General features: G+C 41.0%; 1 protein-coding gene across 1 annotated transcript in view; it reads left to right on the forward strand.

Annotated features, from left to right (window-relative positions):
* myo9aa (myosin IXAa) overlaps positions 1-22,313 on the forward strand; it is a 93,148-nt gene that overhangs the window by 54,602 nt on the left and 16,233 nt on the right. The window contains exons 12-25 of the mRNA XM_063013353.1: positions 861-1,002; positions 3,554-3,749; positions 7,753-7,825; positions 11,779-11,904; positions 12,016-12,055; positions 12,142-12,264; positions 13,687-13,767; positions 13,864-13,974; positions 15,548-15,670; positions 16,160-16,309; positions 16,796-17,106; positions 17,622-19,019; positions 20,308-20,407; positions 20,582-20,779. Coding sequence (XP_062869423.1) covers positions 861-1,002; positions 3,554-3,749; positions 7,753-7,825; positions 11,779-11,904; positions 12,016-12,055; positions 12,142-12,264; positions 13,687-13,767; positions 13,864-13,974; positions 15,548-15,670; positions 16,160-16,309; positions 16,796-17,106; positions 17,622-19,019; positions 20,308-20,407; positions 20,582-20,779 — 3,172 coding nt within the window. The remainder of the gene's footprint in view (positions 1-860; positions 1,003-3,553; positions 3,750-7,752; positions 7,826-11,778; positions 11,905-12,015; positions 12,056-12,141; positions 12,265-13,686; positions 13,768-13,863; positions 13,975-15,547; positions 15,671-16,159; positions 16,310-16,795; positions 17,107-17,621; positions 19,020-20,307; positions 20,408-20,581; positions 20,780-22,313) is intronic.

The following is a 22,313-nucleotide window of genomic DNA, read 5'->3' on the forward strand; positions in this document are numbered from 1 at the left end:
AGGCCGCTCAGGTGGTGCAGCGGTAAAAACACACGCTAGCGCACCAGAGCTGGGATTTCAAATACATCGTATCGAACCTCAGCTCTGCCGTCCGGCTGGGCTGAGCGGCCACATGAACAACGATTGGCCTGTTGTTCTTATAGGGGTGGAGAATTGAGCCGAATAGGGACTCCCCGTAACTGATGCACTACCACCTCTGCTGGCTGATTGATGGCGCCTGCACAGAAGCAGGGAAAGAGTGCAGATCAGATCTGTGTGGGTTTCCTCCGGTTCCACCCACATTCAGTCTGTCCGTCTGTCTGCCCTTTGATGGACTGGCGACCTGTCCTGTGTGTCCCGCTTTTTGCTCAGTAAATCAAAGCCACCAAAACCCTGACCCGAACAAAGCGGTATTAAAACAGTAAATGAATGTATTCATTCAGAATAGATTCACAACATTCTAATTGACACTTTTAATCAGGGTTTATTACTTGTTTGTTCCTGTTACAGTTCAATGGAAGCTGATCATTTAAGCACTATTTGTAATAGAAATCAGAAATCAGTGTATTTCATGGACTCAGTCAGGCAAATCAGACTCTATCTGTTAAAAATAGCTGGATATCGGACACCCTACATAAGTGGGTTTCATAGTTCAATTCTCATAGCACATTCATCCTCTTCCTGTAGCTTTTGCTTTTCTACCCAAGTATTGGCAGCACTTCCTGTTCCCTCAAGGCTAAAGGAACTGGACATGTTTAGCATATTCCTGCATCACATTGCCTCTTTATTGCACTCTACACTACACACTTTTTCTCTTTTACTCTCGCTGTGGGTCTCCTTTGATTTTAAACCGTATGTTCTTCCTGTCTCTTGTAATACAGTTTCCCACAAGCCACCAACCAGACGCTGCTGGACAAGTTCAAGCGACAGCATGAAGGAAACAGCTACATCGAGTTTCCTGCCGTCATGGAGCCGGCTTTCATCATCAGACACTATGCCGGGAAGGTCAAGTACGGCGTGAAGGTGAGAGCTGAGCTGGTTATGGTTTCTCTGGGAATCACTGGAGTTTCACTAACATGCAGCGTCTGAAATCCTGTTTTGTAATGTCATGTCACTCAGTGGTGTACAGCTGCTCATGCCACTTTGTGTTGAGCTCTTGTGAACACGAGTGTAAAGAAACCCAGGTGCAGCGGAACAGGTCCTTTCTGTGTGGAGTTTGCATGTTCTCCCCGTGTCTGTGTGAATTTCTTTTGGAAGCTCAGGTTTCCCTACCACAGTCCAAAGACATGCAAGTGAGGTGAACTGAAGATACAAAAATTGCCCATGACTGTGTTTAACATTAAAAACTTAAACTGCTGAATCTTGTGTGACCAGTAACTACCTGTCCTGTTATGAATGTAACCAAAGTGTAACCAAATCCTAAATAATAAATAATAACTCCCTGGGCGCCCAGGTGGCGCAGAGGGATATTCCACTAGCACACCAGCACCGAGTTTCTGAACTCCTCGGTTCGAGACTCGATGTTGCCACCGGTCGGCTGGGCGCCATCTAGCGGGCATAATTGGCAGTGCCTGCAGCAGATACTTATTGGCCACCGTATCTGCAGGGTGGGGGCCGGACTATGTGTGGGTGGGTGGCTCTTCATACGCTGTGTAATGACCCTGATTGGCGGAAGAGCTGCCTGTGCAGAATGCAGGGGCGAGAAGAGGAGGGCTGCGCACATGTCAGAAGAGGCGTGTACAGCGACGTGCTCTCCTTGGATGCAATCTGGTATCTCTCAGCAGCGGAAGACAAAATTGAGTGCGCTAAATCTGGAGGAAAATGGGGAGAAATAAATATATAAGAACTCCCTAAAGATGAACCATGTTCAGCTTTTCCACACTGGTGGATCTTCCTTTAAATCACCAGCTTTAGGTATTTTTCACAGGGATCAGACTCGGAGGTGCACTGTGTTTAGTCAGTGATCCAAAAGCATCCAGATGTACTTAAGGTAATAATTATTAGAATTTAAAGAAGCAGCGCAGTTAAACAAACACAAGATTGCACATGTGCTGTTCTATACCCTGATCCTTCTATAGGATGGAAATAATAATAATAAAGCTTTTGATGAACATTACATCACCACATGATGAATCAATCACATCACTGAGACCTTTTGGCGCTCTTTTTAATGAAATCAAGATTTAGACTTATGAAAGACTAATGCACCCAAATACAGAGGGCCTGTTGTTAACTTTAGACGTACTTGTACTTGTTTCTGGGTCAATTTACAGTAGCAAAATTTGCATCTTTTAAATGTATTATTATTTGGTATTTGATATAATTGCGTAACAGTAATTGGTTTAGTCCTGGAAAGTCTCAACCACACATTGATATCAACTTCATATTTTAGGTTATTTACCAGCAGGAAAATCTATTATAAAATATTATTTCAACCTTATTTAATACGTGAACCTTCATATGGAACTTAAGTCACTGTTGCTTCACAGCAAGAAGGTCTTGGGTTTGGAGTTTGCATGTTCTCCCCGTGTCCATGTGGGTTTCCTCTGGGTGCAGTCCAAAGACATGCAAATGAGGTGAATTGGAGACACTAAATTGTCCAAGACTGTGTTCGATATAACCATATATATATATAACTACCGTTCCTGTCATGAATGTAACCAAAGTGTAAAACATGACGTTAAAATCCTAATAAACAAACAAACATATGGCCCTTAAGTAGCGCGGCGGTCTATTTTTAGGACGACTGCCCTTCCAGTCATTTTTCAAACTGTGCGGTAAGTTAATTTTTGCTGAAGGACTGATATGATACTGTTTCATCTCAGTTGAATAATATTGTTAGACTGACATGAGCTGAGTGTTTGAGCTCTAATCCTCTTTGCTATAACACTTTTGCTCATTTTATTATAGCAGGCACTTTCTGTAGTCTTAGTTCTCTTAATGTAAGTTAAATTGTTTCTTCCTGTCTGTACATAGTAGCAGGAATCTCACCCAATTAAAACGTTACACAATAACTGACATAGTTTTATAGTAGGTTAAAAATACTATTTGAATTAAGAGCGGAGCTACAGATCTGACTATTTTAAATTCTGCACATGTGGAAATGTGGATATTTTGCATCATGCTCTATTATAATGGTAAATCTCTGCTTATGATCCAATAAGAGCATGAATGTTGTCAGGAAGAGCTTTAAGATTCCGAGTTGCTATAAGCTTGTTAGTTATTGGCTTAAAGAATTTAGAAAACTTACTTACACATTAATGCCTTAAACTGACACCACCATCATTTTAATAAAAGACCACTGTAGCAGACTAAAACCTTCATATTAATTATCATCAATGTAAACAGTATTTACAGACAAATTTAATCATCTTCCTGTGCAGATTTGTTTGTGTGCACTTTTAGAGAGAGTTAAAATTGTGTTCAAGGACAATCATTATCCTGGGGTCAAAATGACCTTAAACACAACGTCCGTCGAGCACAACTTCTTCCTGGAAATGCGCTGTAGTTTTATTTAAAAAATAAATAAATAAAAATCGCAAGGGGTAATTAAGCACCTGTTTCCTTCTCTCAGGACTTCAGGGAGAAGAACACGGACCATATGCGGCCGGACATTGTTGCTCTGCTGAAGAGCAGCAGGAACGGCTTCATCTGCGGCCTGATTGGCATTGACCCTGTCGCTACGTTCCGCTGGGCTGTGCTGCGTGCTTATTGCAGAGCTGTGGTGGCCTTCAGGGAGGCAGGAAGAAGGCATGCTGAGAAGAAGAGTGGTGAGTATAGTTACACAATACCATACTAGGCAAAAAAACACTACGTATTCGACACTGAGCATTTGTCCTATAGTGTGAGCATTTGCGTACTGAAATCAGATCTGTTTACCAGTTCAATCAGGAGTTGGAGACGACCAGAAGGGGACAATGCAAAAGAAATATCCAGATTTTCAGAAGGATGAATATGTTAGGTTAACAGGACTAAGTGAAAACCTGGGGACATGACTAAAACATGTATTTTAACCACAATTATAATTTACTTATGGAAAAAAAAATATTAAAAACATAATTTCCTTCCAGATTAATAAAGTATCTATCTAGATGGAATATGGAGTCACCTAACAATGCAAGGACAAAAGGATTTCTGAAAGATTTTACTCATGATATTTCATTGTTATATGTAGTGTTAGAGAGTGGGGACATGAAAAATACTATTTTATCAGTGTTATATGGAGTTTTTATTTATGTTTTAAATTATATATCCCAATTTTGCAATAAGATCAATGTGCAGGACACTTTGCTCAATAAAAAAATGCATTTTAAAGTAAATTGTCATATACATTGATACATATCTTGGGGACAGAAATGGCACCGATTCAGCAGAATGGCCCTACTATAATTTTAAAAACTGTGGCAAATTACTCAGTTTTTTTGGTAGTCATCTGGTCATAATTTTGGATTTTGAGGGACAGGATTGAACATGAGGATTGTTGTGTTTGCACTATACTTTGCTTTGATCACCTTGAGCACAACTGATTGAGTTATGTAGTGTACGCAGTACATCAATTCTAAGTCTTTGAAAGTGGTGTACTGTGCACTATGCTTGAACTGGGATTACTGAGACATATTTCATGTTGTCATGTGACCTTTGGCTTTCACTTTAGTCGAGCGATAGAGGCGAGTGATTCTTTTTGTTTAGCTATAAATAACATCAGCCCTGATTTTGAGTTGAGTAATGGTTTTCACCCAGTTGCTGCCATGTTTTCCTCTGTAGTATATGGACACAACTCCTCCACTGTTACTGTTTTATGAATGAGCTATGTGTCTCCAAAGATAATCAGCCCAATATTTGTCTTGATTACTCATCCAAAGAAGCACTCACAGCTTCAGACAGCTTCACTTAATTTAATAAAACTCCTCTCAAAGACAATATTTCATCCCTCTGGAGAGGCGGACAAATGAGCAAGATAATTACAGGTGACATCATTCTTCCAAAAATAGCCCTCGTGTTAGGAGGTCATTCAGGATGGTGGAAGGTAAGTGCGCCAGTTAGAACCTATTTAACATCACAGTCAGGCTGATAGGACTCAGCGTCTGCACTCTTTGCCTCGCTGCAACTAAAGCTTTGCAGGTGATCCTTTAGTAAAATGCACATCTTATTTCTTCCTGTTTAATCTCTCTCTCAATCTCTTCTCTCTTTTGTTTTGTCTTTTTGTGCTTTCCAAGGGCATGATGCTGCTGCTCCATGTGCTGTTTTGAAAAGTGTGGATAGTTTTAGCTTTCTGCATCATCCTGTGCATCAGAGAAGCTTAGAGATCCTGCAGAGGTGCAAGGAGGAGAAGTACAGTAAGGCTGTCTTTCCCACTATCTCCTCTTCTTACTCTGTGCACCCGGGGCCAAGACATGCGAGGGCCAAAATGTCTTTGAAGGTTTCAGCTGTCCAGCTCATTTCGAAAGTGTCCGACCCTGATTTGTCAAAGAAGTGCATGTGTTAAACATGTGCAAAGTTGAGAACACCCACCGAAATGTGCGAGCTGATTTACTAACTGGATTTACAAAGCAAAATGGCTTTCAAATAAGGCACATCTTGTCCTTGTAAAAGATGTTTTCCACTTACGTATACAGTTACTCATATTGTGTTTAATCCTATTCATTAAAAACACATTGCACAAGCACACTATGTAAAAGTTAGCCCTGTTTGCTCCCTTACTGGTTACTAGTGTAACTATTATTTCGTATTATCATTATTTAGAAAAAATTCAAGCCATTAAACAGACAGAAAACAGTTCATTTTAAAAGAAATAATCATTTTTGCTCGTTCCAGCACTGACTGTATAACATTTACTCTGACTCAAAGACGTAAATTTACTATGGTTATTGAGAATAAGAGCAAGTAAAATACCTGTTTATATTACAAGGTCACACCACCTGACTGAGTATTAATCGTTTATGTCCCACCAAGCAGCAAATGACCAAGTGGCCAACAACAGACATTAAAATGGTCAAATAGCAATGACCATGCCACCAGAACTGGTCCGTGTTAATAAGACTGTGCATTATTTCAATGATGTTTGCAGAGTGCTCATGCATAAGACATATACATACATATTTTGTATGAGGTCCCTCGCCTGGATAAATAGGAGGGTTGAATGATACAAATATACAGTCTGCTGTGGCGACCCCTAAACGGAGCAGCCGAAAGGAATCATTCGACTTGTTTTGTCTCAAGTTACACCATTAAAGCCTGAGCAGTTTTTTTTTATGGTAATTTCAGGCGACACCATAATAACTGTCATTTTTTGTAGGTAAATAGAAAAGATTTAGTGATAGCTCAGTGGTTAAGGTACTGGACTAGTAAACAGAAGGTTGCCGGTTCAAGCCCCGCCACCACCAAGTTGCCACTGTTGGGTCCCTGAGCAAGACCCTTAACCCTCAATTGCTCATTGTGTAAGTCGCTTTGGATAAAAGCGTCTGCTAAATGCTGAAAATGTAAATGTAAAAAAGAGGCTGGAAGCTAGTCTCAGTGATTTGGATTTAGTCCTATTTATTTTATATATTATTATTATGATATCACTGTGTGACTCACAGGCTGACTTTCTTTCTGGTTGATTTCAGGTTAAAAACCACAGGCCAGAAACTTCAAAGTATACAATAATATGTATGATTTTATGTAGATAATGCCAGCATATAGTTATCAGGCAGGCATTGGCATAGCAGCCCTTAAGAGGTAGCAGCGTCATCTAGCAAGGATTTTCCTGTCACATAAGACTGGATCAAATCTTTTAATTCACTTTCATTTAGTACTGATTCATTTGTCCCAAAAAACACTGTATAATGAAAATGAACAGTAAGGGTCATAGAGCTATATAGCGGCCATAACAAAACGTCTTAGGCCTCTCGGTAAGGATCTGCCGCTGGGCAGTGGATCATTGTGTTTGGCAGAGACCCACAAGGCTGTACACTTATTATGCACGACACTAACTATAGAAGTAGGCCACTGGTGTTTTTAAGCACAGGTAAAAAGCAAAATGTGAAAGTAGCATTATCTCAAGTGTAATTTTCCAGTGTGCTTAAGTGGAACAGCAATCACTATTCAGTATTGCATCCAGCTGCTCTCCCCCTCCTTGTCGAAGCCTGTTGGTTCTGCACCTGTCTTTATGTCAGTGCTCTTTCTTGCATGATGTCAGCGTGTTTCTCACTAACAACCGTGTGTGTTGGTTCAGCACAGCCTGCAAGTTCCTCCAATGGCACGTCACTAACCTCTCAGCTCAGCAGTACAGCTTGAAGGCTGGGTACAAACAAGCTTACCTCATTTTAATGCCTGGGGTTTAAAATAGACCTGCTCACATACTAACTGAGCACACCTTCAGCCACATTGTAATGCATGACTCGGCTACTCAATCTGTAATGTTATGAACTGAACTGGCAGTTTTTATCCTCCGCAGGATAAACCCCTCCTTAATTTATGTGACAATAATAACAAAAATAATTAAAAATAATAATAATGATATTTTTATATTGGAGACTATAGAATTATTCAAAAAAACTTCTGATCTCCCAGTTAACTTCAGATTTACAGTCTGGAATGTTTGGCTAAATTGGTTAGCCCCTACCTCAAAAGCATTTTTGGTGAAATTGACTCAGCTCTGGTTCATTTATATTCATGTGTATGAATTGTACCTTCACATCATTTGCCTGAACCTAATGCCATTGCCTGACATGTTAAAACAAATGTATTTCAATGTTTTTATGTGTAAAGGTTGTGTTGTGTGTTTTGTCTCAGGTGTGAGCAGGAGGAATCCTCGCACGCCGCTGTCAGATTTGCAGGGCAGCAACAACAACGAGCTATCAAATCGGTAAGAACCAACAGCTGATCCTTCTGAATTTAACAATACACTCTTTTGATTTGAACTTCAGAGTTTTAAAAGGATCTTGCTTTACAAACTTCAATCATCTTGTCATGACCGGACTAGTGTTCAGAAAGTTACCATTTTTAAGCCCTTAACACTTTGCTTGCTGTAAATGTAAATCTTATTACTGTAATATAATACGTCTACTTTCATGGAAGTACTCAATTTTTCCATCTTCCAGAAACATAGCAGTAGGTGCATTGGCTATTGTAAGTGTTTGTGTATCTGAATAGTGTGTGATGCCCTGCAATGGTCTGACACCCTGTACAGAATATATTTCTTACCCACGGCATTCCTAATTAGGCAGTTAACAAAGATCAATGCAATATACGTAGTAGTGGGACTAATAGTGTTATTAATTATTGTCACAAATAACACAATCTGATTATTATTATTGTTATACACACTGTAACCTAGTGGTTAAGGTACTGGTCCAGTAATCAGAAGGTTGCCAGTTCAAGCTTCACCACTGCCAGGTTGCCACTGTTAGGCTCTTGAGCAACATCTGCTAAATGCCGACAATGTGATGTATGTGGTAGATACTGGTGTGAGATTGACTTGGATCCTGCTTTTTAAAAGTTTGCTAAATTTTGTATTATGGAATGGATTATATTTGGATTGTAGTATTTGTGTGCCATGACTCACTGGTAGTGTGAATTTAATTAAACTATATAAAAGTAGGATGTTGAGTGGAAAGCACTGAGTAGTCCATAATCTAAGCACTTGTTACACTCTCTGCATGGACCTTCAAGGTACTTTGATGAATACATAGTGACTACATTGATGCCTCCTCTGCAGAGTCCTTTTAAATGACTCTGTGGCTCAGAGATTAGCACGTGTCCTCAGCCAGTGACCCACAACAGATCTTTTGTTTTCCTCTAATGCGATTTGCAAGTGCGCACACTGGCTAGGCTACTAAGTGAGTCCTGGGCTCCACACAGCTGCTTCCTGTGGTGTCAAAACCCAGCTATGCACTCACTCAGAGGGCAGAGTTTAGAGGATACCTATAGTCCACAGCAGAGCCTCTGAATTGCTAACAGCTTCAAGGACTTTACAGCTTCTCTGAGCTGGAGTGAACAGTATTCACTCTTAAACTGGCCTAACATCTGGTTCTGATACAAAGCAGCAGAGAGTCCAGGTTTGCTAAGCTTGAGGGTTTTCAGCCCGATTAGTCTTTGTATGCACACAAACTTAAGATGTTTGTCTGTTTAAACCCTGGATTGAATAAAACGGTTTATTCAGTCACTTAGGATGGAAGACTCCATAGCAAAACAGTGGTTTTCAGTATTGCAGTACATGTTGTTTTCATTCTGTGCTGGTTAGGTGTGCAGATGTAACCACTTCTTTTACCTACAAAATGCTGAGAAGTGGTAGTCGTTTCCAGTATTTATAGATTCAGACTTCTGCTGTCTCAGAGGAAGGCTAACTTATTTACACAAGAACGTTTGGTTCATATCACTTTATGGAACCACTATTATTTACAGTCCCTCTGCTCAGCATGTCAATGCATACCAGAAGTTCAAATCAGCCAGAAGTACTGGACCGACTATTATTGGTGTCTAAAAGCAGCTGGGTCTGGACCTTTGGCCCTAATATTTTTCAAAAGCATGTTGGACATAGCTACACACACTGCACGGAAAGCACATAGAGACTTCCAAGGGTCCAGATTTTTGGCTTTGTTAACAGAAAAACCTACTCTGTTTTTTGTAGTTATAATCTACATAAGATTCACTAGCAAATAATTGTTGCATATTGTTCAGCATTCTACTCTGCACTTTGTCAATGCACAGTTTTGTCAGTAATTCCTAAAATGACAGGATGGAAATAGTGTTTTTGATCTGATGCATTAAAAGCTATTAAAGGCATTAAAGGCAAACAAGCTTTATTTTGCTTGATAAGTACTCCAACTCATAAGCAATAGAAATTAATACCTGTTTACTATGACTTGCGGGCGGCACGGTGGCTCGGTGGGTAGCACTGTCGCCTCACAGCAACAAGGTCCTGGGTTCGATCCCCAGGTGGGGCGGTCCGGGTCCTTTCTTTGTGGAGTTTGCAAGTTCTCCCCGTGTCTGCGTGGGTTTTCTTCAGGAGCTCCGGTTTCCTTCCACAGTCCAAAGACATGCAAGTGAGGTGAACTGGGGATACAAAATTGTCCATGACTGTGTTTGATATAAGTGTGAACTGAAGAACCTTGTGTAATGAGTAACTACCGTTCCTGTCATGAATGTAACCAAAGTGTAAAACATGACGTTAAAATCCTAATAAACAAACAAACAAACTATGACTTGCTGTTATCGTACAGCAAATTGAAATGGTGAGCCATTTCCTGTCACATAGCCATCAGATCAACTACAAATCCAATCCATCCCACCACTGTAAAGAAGTTATAATTTGCACACATGCAAAATTAACCTTTTTTCCTGGATAGCACAAACACTTTAACATTCATATTCTTTTTCCACTCCCTCATTTTGGCTAGTGCCTAGGGGGTTTGTTGAATGGTTTTCTCTGGGATTTGGGGTTAACCGTGCTGACCACTAAATAGATACAGAAGTGTCTGTTTCTTAAGGCAGCTTTTGCAGGCTGTACCTTACAGCTTCTCAGGCAGAGTGAAAGTCTTAGTGAGATTTAGGGATCAACACTCTCTGTCAGCCAGTACTACATATCATTTAAGATGTGTTTTATTCTGTTCTCTTTTCTCAGCTTATCTGAAAGGTTTTAATGAATGTTTAAAACGTGTACTCAAAGAGTTTACTCTTTTAAACAAAGAGTTTAAAATTTCAGAGCAATGTGGCTTACACCGACAGCCATAACATTAAAACCACTTCCTTGTTTCTACACACATTGTCCATTTTATCAGCTCCACTTAGCATATAGGAGCACTTTGAAGTTCTACAATTACTGACTGTAGTCCATCTGTTTCTCTGCATGCTTTGTTAGCCCCCTTTCATGCTGTTCTTCAATGGTCAGGACTCTCCCAGGACCACTACAGAGTAGGTATTTGGGTGGTGGGTCATTCTCAGCACTGCAGTGACACTGACATGGTGGTGGTGTGTTAGTGTGTGTTGTGCTGGTATGAGTGGATAAGACACAACAATGTGATGGAGTTTTTAAACACCTCACTGTCACTGCTGTACTGAGAATAGTCCACCAACCAAAAATATCCAGCCAACAGCGCCCCGTAGGCAACGTCCTGTGACCACTGATGAAGGTCTAGAAGATGACCAACTCAAACAGCAGCAATAGATGAGCGATCGTCTCTGACTTAACATCTACAAGGTGGACCAACTAGGTAGGAGTGTCTAATAGAGTGGACAGTGAGTGGACACAGTGTTTAAAAACTCCAGCAGCGCTGCTGTGCCTGATCCACTCGTACCAGCACAACACACACTAACATACCACCACCATGTCATTGTCACTGCAGTGCTGAGAATGATCCACCACCCAAATAACACCTGCTCTGTGGTGGTGTAATTGTAGAACTACAAAGTGCTTCTATATGGTAAGTGGAGCTGATAAAATGGACAGTGAGTGTAGAAACAAGGAGGTGGTTTTATTGTTATGGCTGATCAGTGTATATCATGCAGTCAATAAATTAGTAAATCTGATTAAAATACTGATGTGACAAGTTCAGGTGCTGTCCCTTTAGTCTGTAATGTTCCTGTAATGTTGCTTTCTGGGCTGCCGTGTATTTTAATTCAAGTAAATCACAGCTAAAGAGCAAAACATTTCTGGGTAAGAGACATTGGACTTGGCTGCATTTCTGACACATGGAGCTGTGGGAACCCACCACCGTCAGGTGATATGAAGCGATCACAGGTTGGACACATGTTGGAGGGGGGCGTGTGGTGATCCGGCTTTTCTTATTCTAACAATTTGTGTACGTTAATGCTCATCAGGGAAAGCAGAAATGGCCGCTCTGTGAGACCGAGTCGACTGTCCTCTGGCAGCAACCTTGATGAGGATGGAATCTTCATCTACTCCAACAGCAGCAAGCTCCTAGAGCGAGCCCATGGCATTTTGATGTAAGAGTTCTAAACTTCTGGTTGTCATATACATTTAGTAACAGTGCTTTAAGGTCACCCTGCCCAGTCAAACATGACGTGTTTTTGTTTGTTTGTTTGTTTTAATCTAAGGAGAAACAAGAACTACAGGATGAAACCTAGTCTTCCAAAGGTAAACATCCTGTACACGTTTTTCTTGCTGGTCAGCTTTTAATTAGAGCAGATCCTGGTCACGCACATTCTTGTTGTGTTTTACAGCACTTGCTGGATGTGAAGTCACTGAGATACCTGAGTAACCTCACGCTGCACGATCGCATTACGAAATCCCTGCTGCACCTTCACAAGAAGAAGAAACCCCCAAGTATTAGTGCCCAGTTCCAGGTTTGCATTTTGTCAACAACCCACACCCAGACATCAGACTTTTTTGCTGTTATAACAATATAATTGCTGGCATTTATCTCCATTCAGCAACTTGAAAACGAGATTTGGTAAAACAGTGGTGTGCTTTACACCACTTAAATTAACCTGCAATTGTGTATGGCTGAATGCTCTAGTTTTGAGTCTGTGTGTTCAGCCGCACCTACTTGTTCTTACTATGATACAGGCCATGAGGGTCCATACGGATGTCTTGTGTGTACTTTGGTTCCCTCTTAAAAAAACATGCCATTATATGCATTGTCTGCTTTACATTGACCATAGGTCTAAGTAAGCTATTTAATAGCTCAGTGTCTGTAACCCTACATTAATTAATAGCTCCAGTAATTAAAAATTAAATTTGTGATTTTCACACTGGATTGGCACTCTGTCTGGGGTTTATTCCTGCATCCTGCAACCAGACCCTGTTTTTTTTAATGTAATTCCATCTTCTTTGCAATTTATTCTTGACCAGTTTTGTCTAGTGGGCTCTACTGTAGTGCTGTACTGATTTATCAGACAGAAACCTGAAGCCAGTAGCAGAAACCTGCCCTATCAGCCCTAATCGATTCGGTCCTGTTCTCTTGCTAAGGAGCATTACGATTTTAAATCCTCATTCTGACTGTTCTCACATTTCTCAGTGAGAAGGTGGTGTATAGCAGTAAACACCCATGGCTGTCTGCAGCAATGCAGCCTCTGGCAGCTGGCCCGCACAAATGTGTGGATGACTTCACTTCCCACATCCTGTGTGGGTCTGATTGCTCTTTTTGGAAGAAGAGAAAGTGAATTCCTGACCACCAAAATAGAGGCTTTTCCTTCCTTTTGTCGAGACACTGTCATACAGACATAGTTTACTTAGTCACACAATCACACTGGTTGATTTGAAGTAGTATTTGACTGTGGGCGATGTGGATGCGTTCAGTTGTCCAGTAAACCACACCAGCCCATACTGATAGCTTGCTTAAAATTGTTCTTCTTTCCAGTTCTATTCATGATTTTTTAAATGTAATTTTCATCAACCACTTTATCCTGTTCAGTCTGTGGCATGTCTGATTCCACCAGGAAACACTGGGTGCAAAGCAGGAACACCCTGGACAGGACACCAATCCATTTCAGAGCCACCAATTCAAACGTAGTCATGTCAGCTTGTCATGTCTGTCTGCATGCCCGCCCATGCCAGTAGCACTGCTGAGATTCGAACACTGATCTCAGTGGTGGTGGGCTAGAGTAATAGAGTAATAGACCATTGGGCCACCCTAGCACACTCAGTAACCAATGTATGACCTGTTAAAATATTTAATAATATTTAAGGTTTTATTTTTTGAATAGAATAATGAAATGATTACTACTTCAAGATTAATCAAATTAAGTTGTTCTTTTTCTTTCAAGGCATCTCTCAATAAGCTAATGGAGACTCTTGGTCAGTCCGAGCCCTACTTTGTGAAGTGCATCCGATCAAATGCAGAGAAGGTAATGAATAATCACCAGACTGTTATTTCCCTAATTTATTTAAAAGCTACAAAGCAATACATGTTTTTCTTTTCTCTCTTTCTTCTCCTTTATAAGCTGCCGCTGCGGTTCAACGATGCTTTGGTGCTGAGGCAGCTTCGCTACACAGGCATGCTGGAGACTGTCCACATCAGACAATCAGGCTACAGTATCAAATATACTTTTCAGGTATTCACATACAGTCTACACACCCAAATACCAAAAAACAAACCATGAACAAAGGAATTACATTCAGGTATTCACTCAGACAAGTGTTTCAGCCATGCACAGAATGATTAGTTGTTTATCAGCAGGAGCTGTGCCCTTTTTTCCTACGGTTGATTGATATATTAGTGTTTTGTGGGTTAAGTCATTTCCTGTGTACAGTCATAACCACTGTATTCCAGGCTGAAATCACTGTTTCCAGTTTGTCCTCTTCAGTGCCTGGGTGTGGTCAGTGAGCGGGAGTTATTGTGGCCCTGGTTTTACACTAATGCTCACTGGAGGACAAAAATGTTAATTATATTTAGTTAACATTTCCAGAATATTTTGGAGCTGCCCTCAACACAGCAGAACACATTGAAATAATAATAATCAAAATAAATATCGGTTTAACAGACCTGAATGGTTTTTAAAACCAGTCTTTAAAAGGTATAAAACAAAAAAGCCCTGTCTTATTTGAGCGTGGGTGCTTACATAGCGTTAACCCCGCCACCATTCTCTTTTACTCTGCTATGATGCGTGCAGATTATTGTGTTGTCCAGAAGAAAAAACAGCATTTTCTGTCATTTTCATTTGGACCAGTTTTCTTTAAAGTTTTCTTAATAATACAACTGAGGTTGCCCTGGTGGCGCTGCAGGAGAACATGCTCTCCTACAACTGCTGAGATCTCAACCCTTTCGAGATCCAGTCTCAGCTCTGCTATTGGCTGCTGGGCAGCTACACAGACTGGCTAAATTGATTGGTTAAACGATTGATTGGTTAAAGATGAAGTGCCAATGGGAATAATAGAGAGCAGTGTGTGACTCTCTGAATGCGATACTGTCTGTGTCCACACCCCTGGAGTTTATTCACATCAAATTTATCAAATCATGTGTTTATGTACCTCATGTTTATGGCAACAGTTTAAGGAAAGCACTTTGCTATTTCAGCACAACAACGTACATTTAAAAAAGGTGTGTGAAGTAATTTATTCCTTTAAAAACCTGTAGAAGAAATGAATAAACAGTAAGCCAAATTTCTGAAACGTTTTTTAAGACTTACCATAAATGAATTTCTTTTTCTATATAATGTATATAATATGTTCTGTATCATGCTACATGTTAAATAATTTCTGTATCTCTATGCTGTTTAAAGTTTCTTTGTTGTTTGTCCAACTAAGTCTTTAATAACTAAATGATGTTGTTTCATCCTGCAGTAATTCCTCTAGCATGTGTGAGTGATGTGCAGCCTTAATTGCTGAATATTTGGACAGTGTGTTCACCTTGGCAGTTCTACCCTGTGCATATTCTCTTTATTGTCTGTAATGACTGTAGCCTGGAATAATTACATACACAGAACGTCTGTTTCCCATGCTGCCTACCCCCTGCTGATTGCAAGCAGGCTTGTATTCAGCCTGGCATTTTTGTGATCTTAATCTCTTTGAAAATGAATGATTCCCATTCTTAAACTCGATGAGCTTTGTGTAGCAGAAGGCACGTATGGCTTTCTATTGGTAGACAAAATTCTTATAGATTTAAATTACCTCCTGTGTTCCGATCAGGATTTTGTTCGACACTTTCATGTGATGTTACCCGAGGACTTACAACCCACGCAAGAGGACATAAGGCACTACTTATCCCAGGTGGACCTTTCTCCTGACGGCTTTCAAGTGGGACGTAATATGGTATGACCCACAGCATAAAGTATGTCATATAGATGTTAAAACAGGGTGCCCACCAGTGCTTAAGAAGTTTAAAATCACTTATTTTTCATTTAATAGTAATAAAAAAGAATAGTAATATTAATATAATATATAATTATATAATATATAGAGGCATATATAATAATAAAATAACAATAGTAATGTTATTATTATTAATAATAATAATGCTATAACATTTTACTCTCATTTTAAAATCAGCAGATTTGGTCTAACATTTGCTTTTGCAATTTTCTTATTTTATATTATATATTTTGTATTTATTTATTTTAGAAAAAGCACTTATGTTAAGATTTTAACAACCATGGTGGCATTCAAAAAATCATTAAGTATGTATTCCCCAAAAAAAGCCAATAGCTGTAGGTTGACACCCTGCCCACACGTAGCAGCATTTTTAAAGATTGTGTTTCATGCTGTTAGAATTGTCACTGGCACTGTGTTTTTGTGGCTCAGGTGTTCATGCGTGAGGGGACACGGCAGAGGCTGCAGGACCTGCTCCATCGGGAGGTGCTATGCAGGATTGTCAATCTCCAGCGTCGTTTCCGAGCTGTACTGGAAAGGAAAAATTTCCTCAGGATGAGACACGCTGCCTGCCTCATACAGGTAATGCTGCTGCCCCTCATCTTCACGTTTACTTTAAAACACTGAGCTTACCAATTACTACTAGACTTTCTGTAGGTCTAGCGATTTAGCATTTGGTTGACTCTTTATAACAAGCATTTTATTTGAATACTCTCTGCAATTTCAAATGCAGTCTGGGCAAGTGGGAATATTTAACCATTTTATACAAACTAGGATTAATTTTGTTCAGTTAGTTTTGTACATTTTTAGCATTTAAAGGAGCATTGTGTGCTGGATGCCCTACTACACCACCTTTATTCTTTAATTCATTGTTTTATATATATTTATACAGTACATGGATCCATGTGACTTTCTTCCACGTGGGGTGGCTGCATTAAATGTGTTGTATTGTTGTGGTGTATTTACAGTACATAAAAATATGTATCAAATGGCAAAATGTCTTGTTACACCTCTCATCCGAATTATATCTGCAGTTTAATGTACTATTCTTCATGGCCTTTTTAACAGAACTGGTGGCGGAGAAGCCAAACGCAGAGGGATGAACAACTGAAGTATGACTACAATGTCCAACAGGGGGCAGCAATTTGCATTCAGTCAGTATGGAGAGGCTTCCAGGAGCGTCGAAGATTCCTCCTGTGGAGGAATGCCGCGCTGGTAATCCAGAGCAACTGGAAAGTTTGCTGCTATAGACGAGCTCGAGCTGCTCTTGCAATACAGGCTTCGTGGAGGGGCTACAGGGCCAGAAAGCAGTACTTTCACTTACGTCACATCGTCATCCTCTTCCAGGGAGCATGCAGAGGCTATTTGGCAAGGCAGAGGTAAGCTACTGCTTCACTACAGAGGGCTGTATTGTTGAAGCATGTTGCTTAATAATACAAGCTTATTTATACTGATGGTATGAATCGCTTGATTTGCTCCATGCTAATATTACACAAACACTCCAGAGCTGTTAGGGGGCAATAAAATTGTTTAAAGGTTTAATGTAGTATGACCCATGAACTGCTGATCTCTGTGGTAAATATTTAATTTTAAGCAGGAGGAAAAGCTGTAAACTGCAGGCTCCCCCCATCAGATATAAAACAAATAATCACTGCCTATATTAAAAATATGTGGCAAAAACAATATGAAAAGCAAACACAGAACAAACTCTACAACATCCACCCCAACATCCTAGGTACCTATCTTTTAATGAGAATGACCAATGTGTAAACAACAAACAAACAAACAAACAATTTAGTTTTAAGCTTCATATACTGTCTATATTGTAGTTAGTATATATAGTGTAGCTCGTCAGCTATTGATTATTCAACATTTTTTTGTTTCACAAATATAGGATCAGAGAGCTGAGGGAACAAAAGTTGAAGGCTGCTCAGCTGCTGAATGAACAAAAGAGTCTATCCCTGACAAAAGAGAAAGTGGGAATCATGGGACTGGACCTAAGCATGTGGGAGAACTGCGCCCATGAGGAGCGAGAGAGGAGCCTTCAGCACCTCAGTGAGTTAGAGGTGCCTCAGGAGGAGCTCCAGAAAAGAAACAAAGAGATGAGTAAAAAGGCAGCAGCACAAGTGCTACCTGAAGTCATAATCAGAGAGCGACCACGGACGCTGGATGACTCTAACCAAAAGACCCGGGCCAAAAGACAGAGCAGGCGGATGCGCGAGCTAGAGCAGGCCAAATTTAGCTTGGACCTGCTAAAGGTACGTTCTACTGGAGGAGCATCACCTTCGGATGAAAAGCGCTGGTCAGTGGAGCTTGCCAATGAAAGTGCCTTCTCCCCTCAGAGCACTCCAGATAGCCATAGCTCAAAACAAAGCTTCGAGCTGGGTGTTGTAGAGGACTATACCAAAGACAGAGCAGTGGTTGCTGAATCTGATGACCTCAGCTGTTCATCTTTAGTGCCAAACCAGTCTGAACCCCTTTCTTTTACCTCTAAATCTCTTCCCCCTGCGGGCATCACTGGAAGTCCTAAAACAAAATCAAGCGTCCTGTACAAATTGGAGAACTCCCTTCCAACGTTTTATATTCCACCAAAAGAAGGCACGTCTGTATTTTCAAAGTCCAACATGGACTTATCCGAGAGTCCTGCAAAGCCATTGAAGGACAGGAAGGATTCTTCACGCAGACCACTCGTCGTTGTAATTAGCATGCAGAAGGAAACTCTGCTAGATGAAGGACGCATAAAGCTTCCAGAAGTTCGAGACAGTTCAGCTCAGACAACCGAGCCCCCCAGCCTGGCTCAGGGTGAAAGCACCACTCGGACCGTGCTTGAGAGACTCGAGAAGATGAACGAGGAACAGGAGAGGCAACACGACGAGAAGGAGATGATAAACAAGATCCGTGAGCAGAAGGAGCTTCTGGAAAAACAGCAACTTCATGTCGCACGAAAACAATGGGAGATGCTTGAGAAGCAAAGGGGCGAGGCCTTGCAGAAGATCGAGCAGAGTAGGCAAGAAAGATCTGGAGGGGCCACAGATCGATCCAGCTCTATTATTACTGCTCCTATAGCCCAGCCTGAGCACGACTTCAGCACTGCCCCCACAATTAGAGAAAGACCAAGGGATAAATTCAGTGTGCCAGATGGATGGTCTCCAAAATTAATCCTTGAGACTCGAGACAGTGCTGCAAAAGGGAGCCTTCGTGAGAAACCCCCTACTTCAAATGTCAAACTCAGCATGACGGAGAGGCCTGGAAATCTAGTTTTCACACCCAATGACAAGGCCTCCTTTTCAAAGTAAGTGTCGGGCTTTGATAATGACAACCAGTGGTATTCAGAGTAGCTTCACATGCTAGTAGCAAAATCCTTATAATAGCAAAATAGAAGCTTTTATACAAAGTGTCTTACAATTTGACTGAATATGTCGCGACCAATTTAAGGTTAAGGGCCTTGCTCAGGGGGGCAGCAGTGGCAGTTTGGCAGTGGTGGGGCTTCCAGTTACTAGTGCAGTACCAGTGTGTTACCACCTTCATAACGGGTCTGTCCGAAAACCCAGTGAGCTCTCTACATAGACCGCATTTTACATCATCCTCCGCGCATGTCTAAATTCTTAGATACCTTAAAATGCTGCGTACTGAGGTGCCTTATTTTGAAGCTTTAAACTGACTTAATAACGAGGGAGCATCCGATGCTTCCTTAGTGGTGAAGGCAATCCCAGCATTTCGTTAAATGGAGGGAGATGTTAGCTGGCATGCTAGCGGGTTGTGCCGCCTTAGCCCATTGGTTTGAATGGCCTGAGACTAACTGTGTTAGCTTAGTAAGCGAACTTCTGGTGACATGATCCCTGTAATTGCCGTGTAAGTACTGCGCCTTATGAGTTCGATGTGTTATTAGAATCCTCTCTACTTAGGTAGGCCGTAGGCAACAAGTCAGCTCTCTACGTTTTGGACAGACACAATGTATACATACATTTTCAGCCCTTTCCTTTGTGTGTTTTTTGCCACTGTTGGTACTGTGATACTGCTGTGATTTTACTAAAAAATCATCCAGCATATTTACCCCAAGTAATTTACAAATACTACATTGACTGCTCAGAAAATGTGTTTATGATGCTATGCCTCACCACTGTTTATACAAGTAGCTTTCCAAACACTGGGATATTCCGCTAGCACACCAGTGCCAAGATTCTGAACTCCTCGGTTCGAAACTCGGCGTTGCCACCGGTCGGCTGGGCACCATCTGGCGGGCACAATTAGCAGTGCCTGCAGCAGATACTTATTGGCCACCGTATCTGCAATGTGGGGGCCGGACTATGTGTGGGGTGAGATCTTCATATGCTGTGTAAAGGACCCTGACTGGTGGAAGAGACACCTGTGCAGAATGCTGTGCAGTAGGACTTCCGAGGCGTGTACAGCGACGTGCTCTCCTCGGATGCAATCCGGTATCCCTCAGCAGCAGAAGTCAAATTGAGTGCACTAAATCGGGAGGAACATGGGGAGAAAATGCATTAAAAAAAAATAATAATTGGCCAACTCTAGATGCAGCCCAAATACAAATATAAAGTTAACCACTGATTGTGTTGCAGGTTAGAAAAAGAATCTTCCACTCAAGGAAAATCAGCAAGAGTTCCTAAGGCTGCCACCTCCTCAGATATCAAATCCTCAAAGATACTGAAAGGTCGTGAAGTAAGTATCCATGAACAAATAAATGCCAGATTTGACAGCTTGGTAGAGCAACAGGTTGTGTTATTACTTCAGTTTGCATAATTGTGTGTCATTTAGGAACCTTTCTGAATCTCAAAAACAGGGAGTTGCTAGAGGAGCGCTCTTCACATGTCTTGTTATTGTTTGGTTGATCAGGTTGGCAGACCAGGCCATAAAAAAGCCCGCATGGCACGGACACGCTCAGACTTCCTGACCCGCAGTTCAAATCCTCCAGGGGAGGGGGAGTCAGAGGAGGAAGAGTATGATGAGTCCCCTCTGTCTCCTGACTCACCCCTCCCCAAGCAGGACTCAGAGGGGGGAACACTAGACGATTGTCACAGTGACTCTGAAATGGTAATTAAACAGTCCACGCTCCCGAAAGAGGCCCGCTTACGGTGCCAAAGCTGACAGCGTGGTCTCTCTCCACAACTAACCCCATGCAGAAACTCCTTATAGACCTCTGTACTCACCACTTTGAGATCTGCAGCACTGTAGTTTTTATGCTGTTTCTGGGGAAACATCTCTTATAATCTGTCCACATCTGTAATGGCTGTTCTGTTTAATATTGTTTTCTTTGCATTCAACAAACTCTTTTTCTTTTATTAAAGAAATAATCCAACACTATGTATGAGTTTATAAGAATTTGTAAATAGCACATGTAGCAGTATGTTCTTTCCACCATATGAGGGCAATTACCAGACTGGCACTTTTCCTCTGAAAACCAGTTTGGTCCAAACATTTTAGTAAAATGATTGCCTTAAAAGACTGAAATACACAGATCAGGCATAACATTATGACCACCTTCCTAATATTGTGTTGGTCCCCCCTTTGCCACCAAAACAGCCCTGACACATCGAGGCATGGAGTCGGACACCTTCCTATCAGAACCAGCATTAACTTCTTCAGCAATTTGAGCTACATCAGCTCGTCTGTTGGATCAGACCACACTTGACCCTGTCGCTGGTTTACCACTGTTCCTTCCTTGGACCACTTTCGATAGATACTGACCACTGCAGACCGGGAACACCCCACAAGAGCTGCAGTTTTGGAGATCCTCTGACCCAGTCGTCTAGCCATCACAATTTGGCCCTTGTCAGACTCAAATCCTTATGCTTGATCATTTTTCCTGCTTCGATAAAATGTTCACTTGCTGCCTAATATATCCCACTTACTAACAGGGGCCGTGATGAAAAGATAATAAGTGTTATTCACTTCACCTGTCATAATGTTATGCCTGGTCGGTGTACTTTTCCATGGAAGGAATCAGGCATCACCAACCTACACTCACCTACAGAATTATCAACACGTTTACTAAAGTGAATAAAAATGTAAATTAGCTTAGTCTAACCTTTTAATTATAAATTATAATTATATCAAGATACTTTTTATTGCATTTATTTATTGCATTTTGATATGCACAGTATACTCCTAATTCAGTCCAGTTAGTGTTTTTTTAGTATAATAGAAAAGGAACTGATATGTGATTGTAAATTTTTGGTATAGATCTCAGCCACACAGATGTGGATAGCACCGCTTTAAAAAGTATGTTTTCCCTTTTGACTGGAAAAACATGTTCTGCGTTTAACCCACACTGCGCTTTGCATTCTGATTAGAGAGCTAGATTTGACGGTAAAGGCTGTGGTAGCTCTGGGTGGTCTATGTTCTTCGGTGCAGATCTTTGGTTAAATATTTTGCTCGGTGTATCAGCACCCAGAATGAAGATCGCAGCATGGCTTTGAGTACCAGCTTTCTCTCTCCCTTCCGGCTAAGTTTCCTCCTCCAGAGCCAGGTGTATGATGTCTATGGGGCTTTTCTGCCCGTTCCTTAGCGCATAGATTTAGCTCTTTTTATTTTATTTTAAATTTTTCCTCTCACTTTCTATAACAAA

Source organism: Trichomycterus rosablanca, chromosome 17 (genome assembly GCF_030014385.1).
Source record: "Trichomycterus rosablanca isolate fTriRos1 chromosome 17, fTriRos1.hap1, whole genome shotgun sequence".
NCBI lineage: Eukaryota > Metazoa > Chordata > Actinopteri > Siluriformes > Trichomycteridae > Trichomycterus > Trichomycterus rosablanca.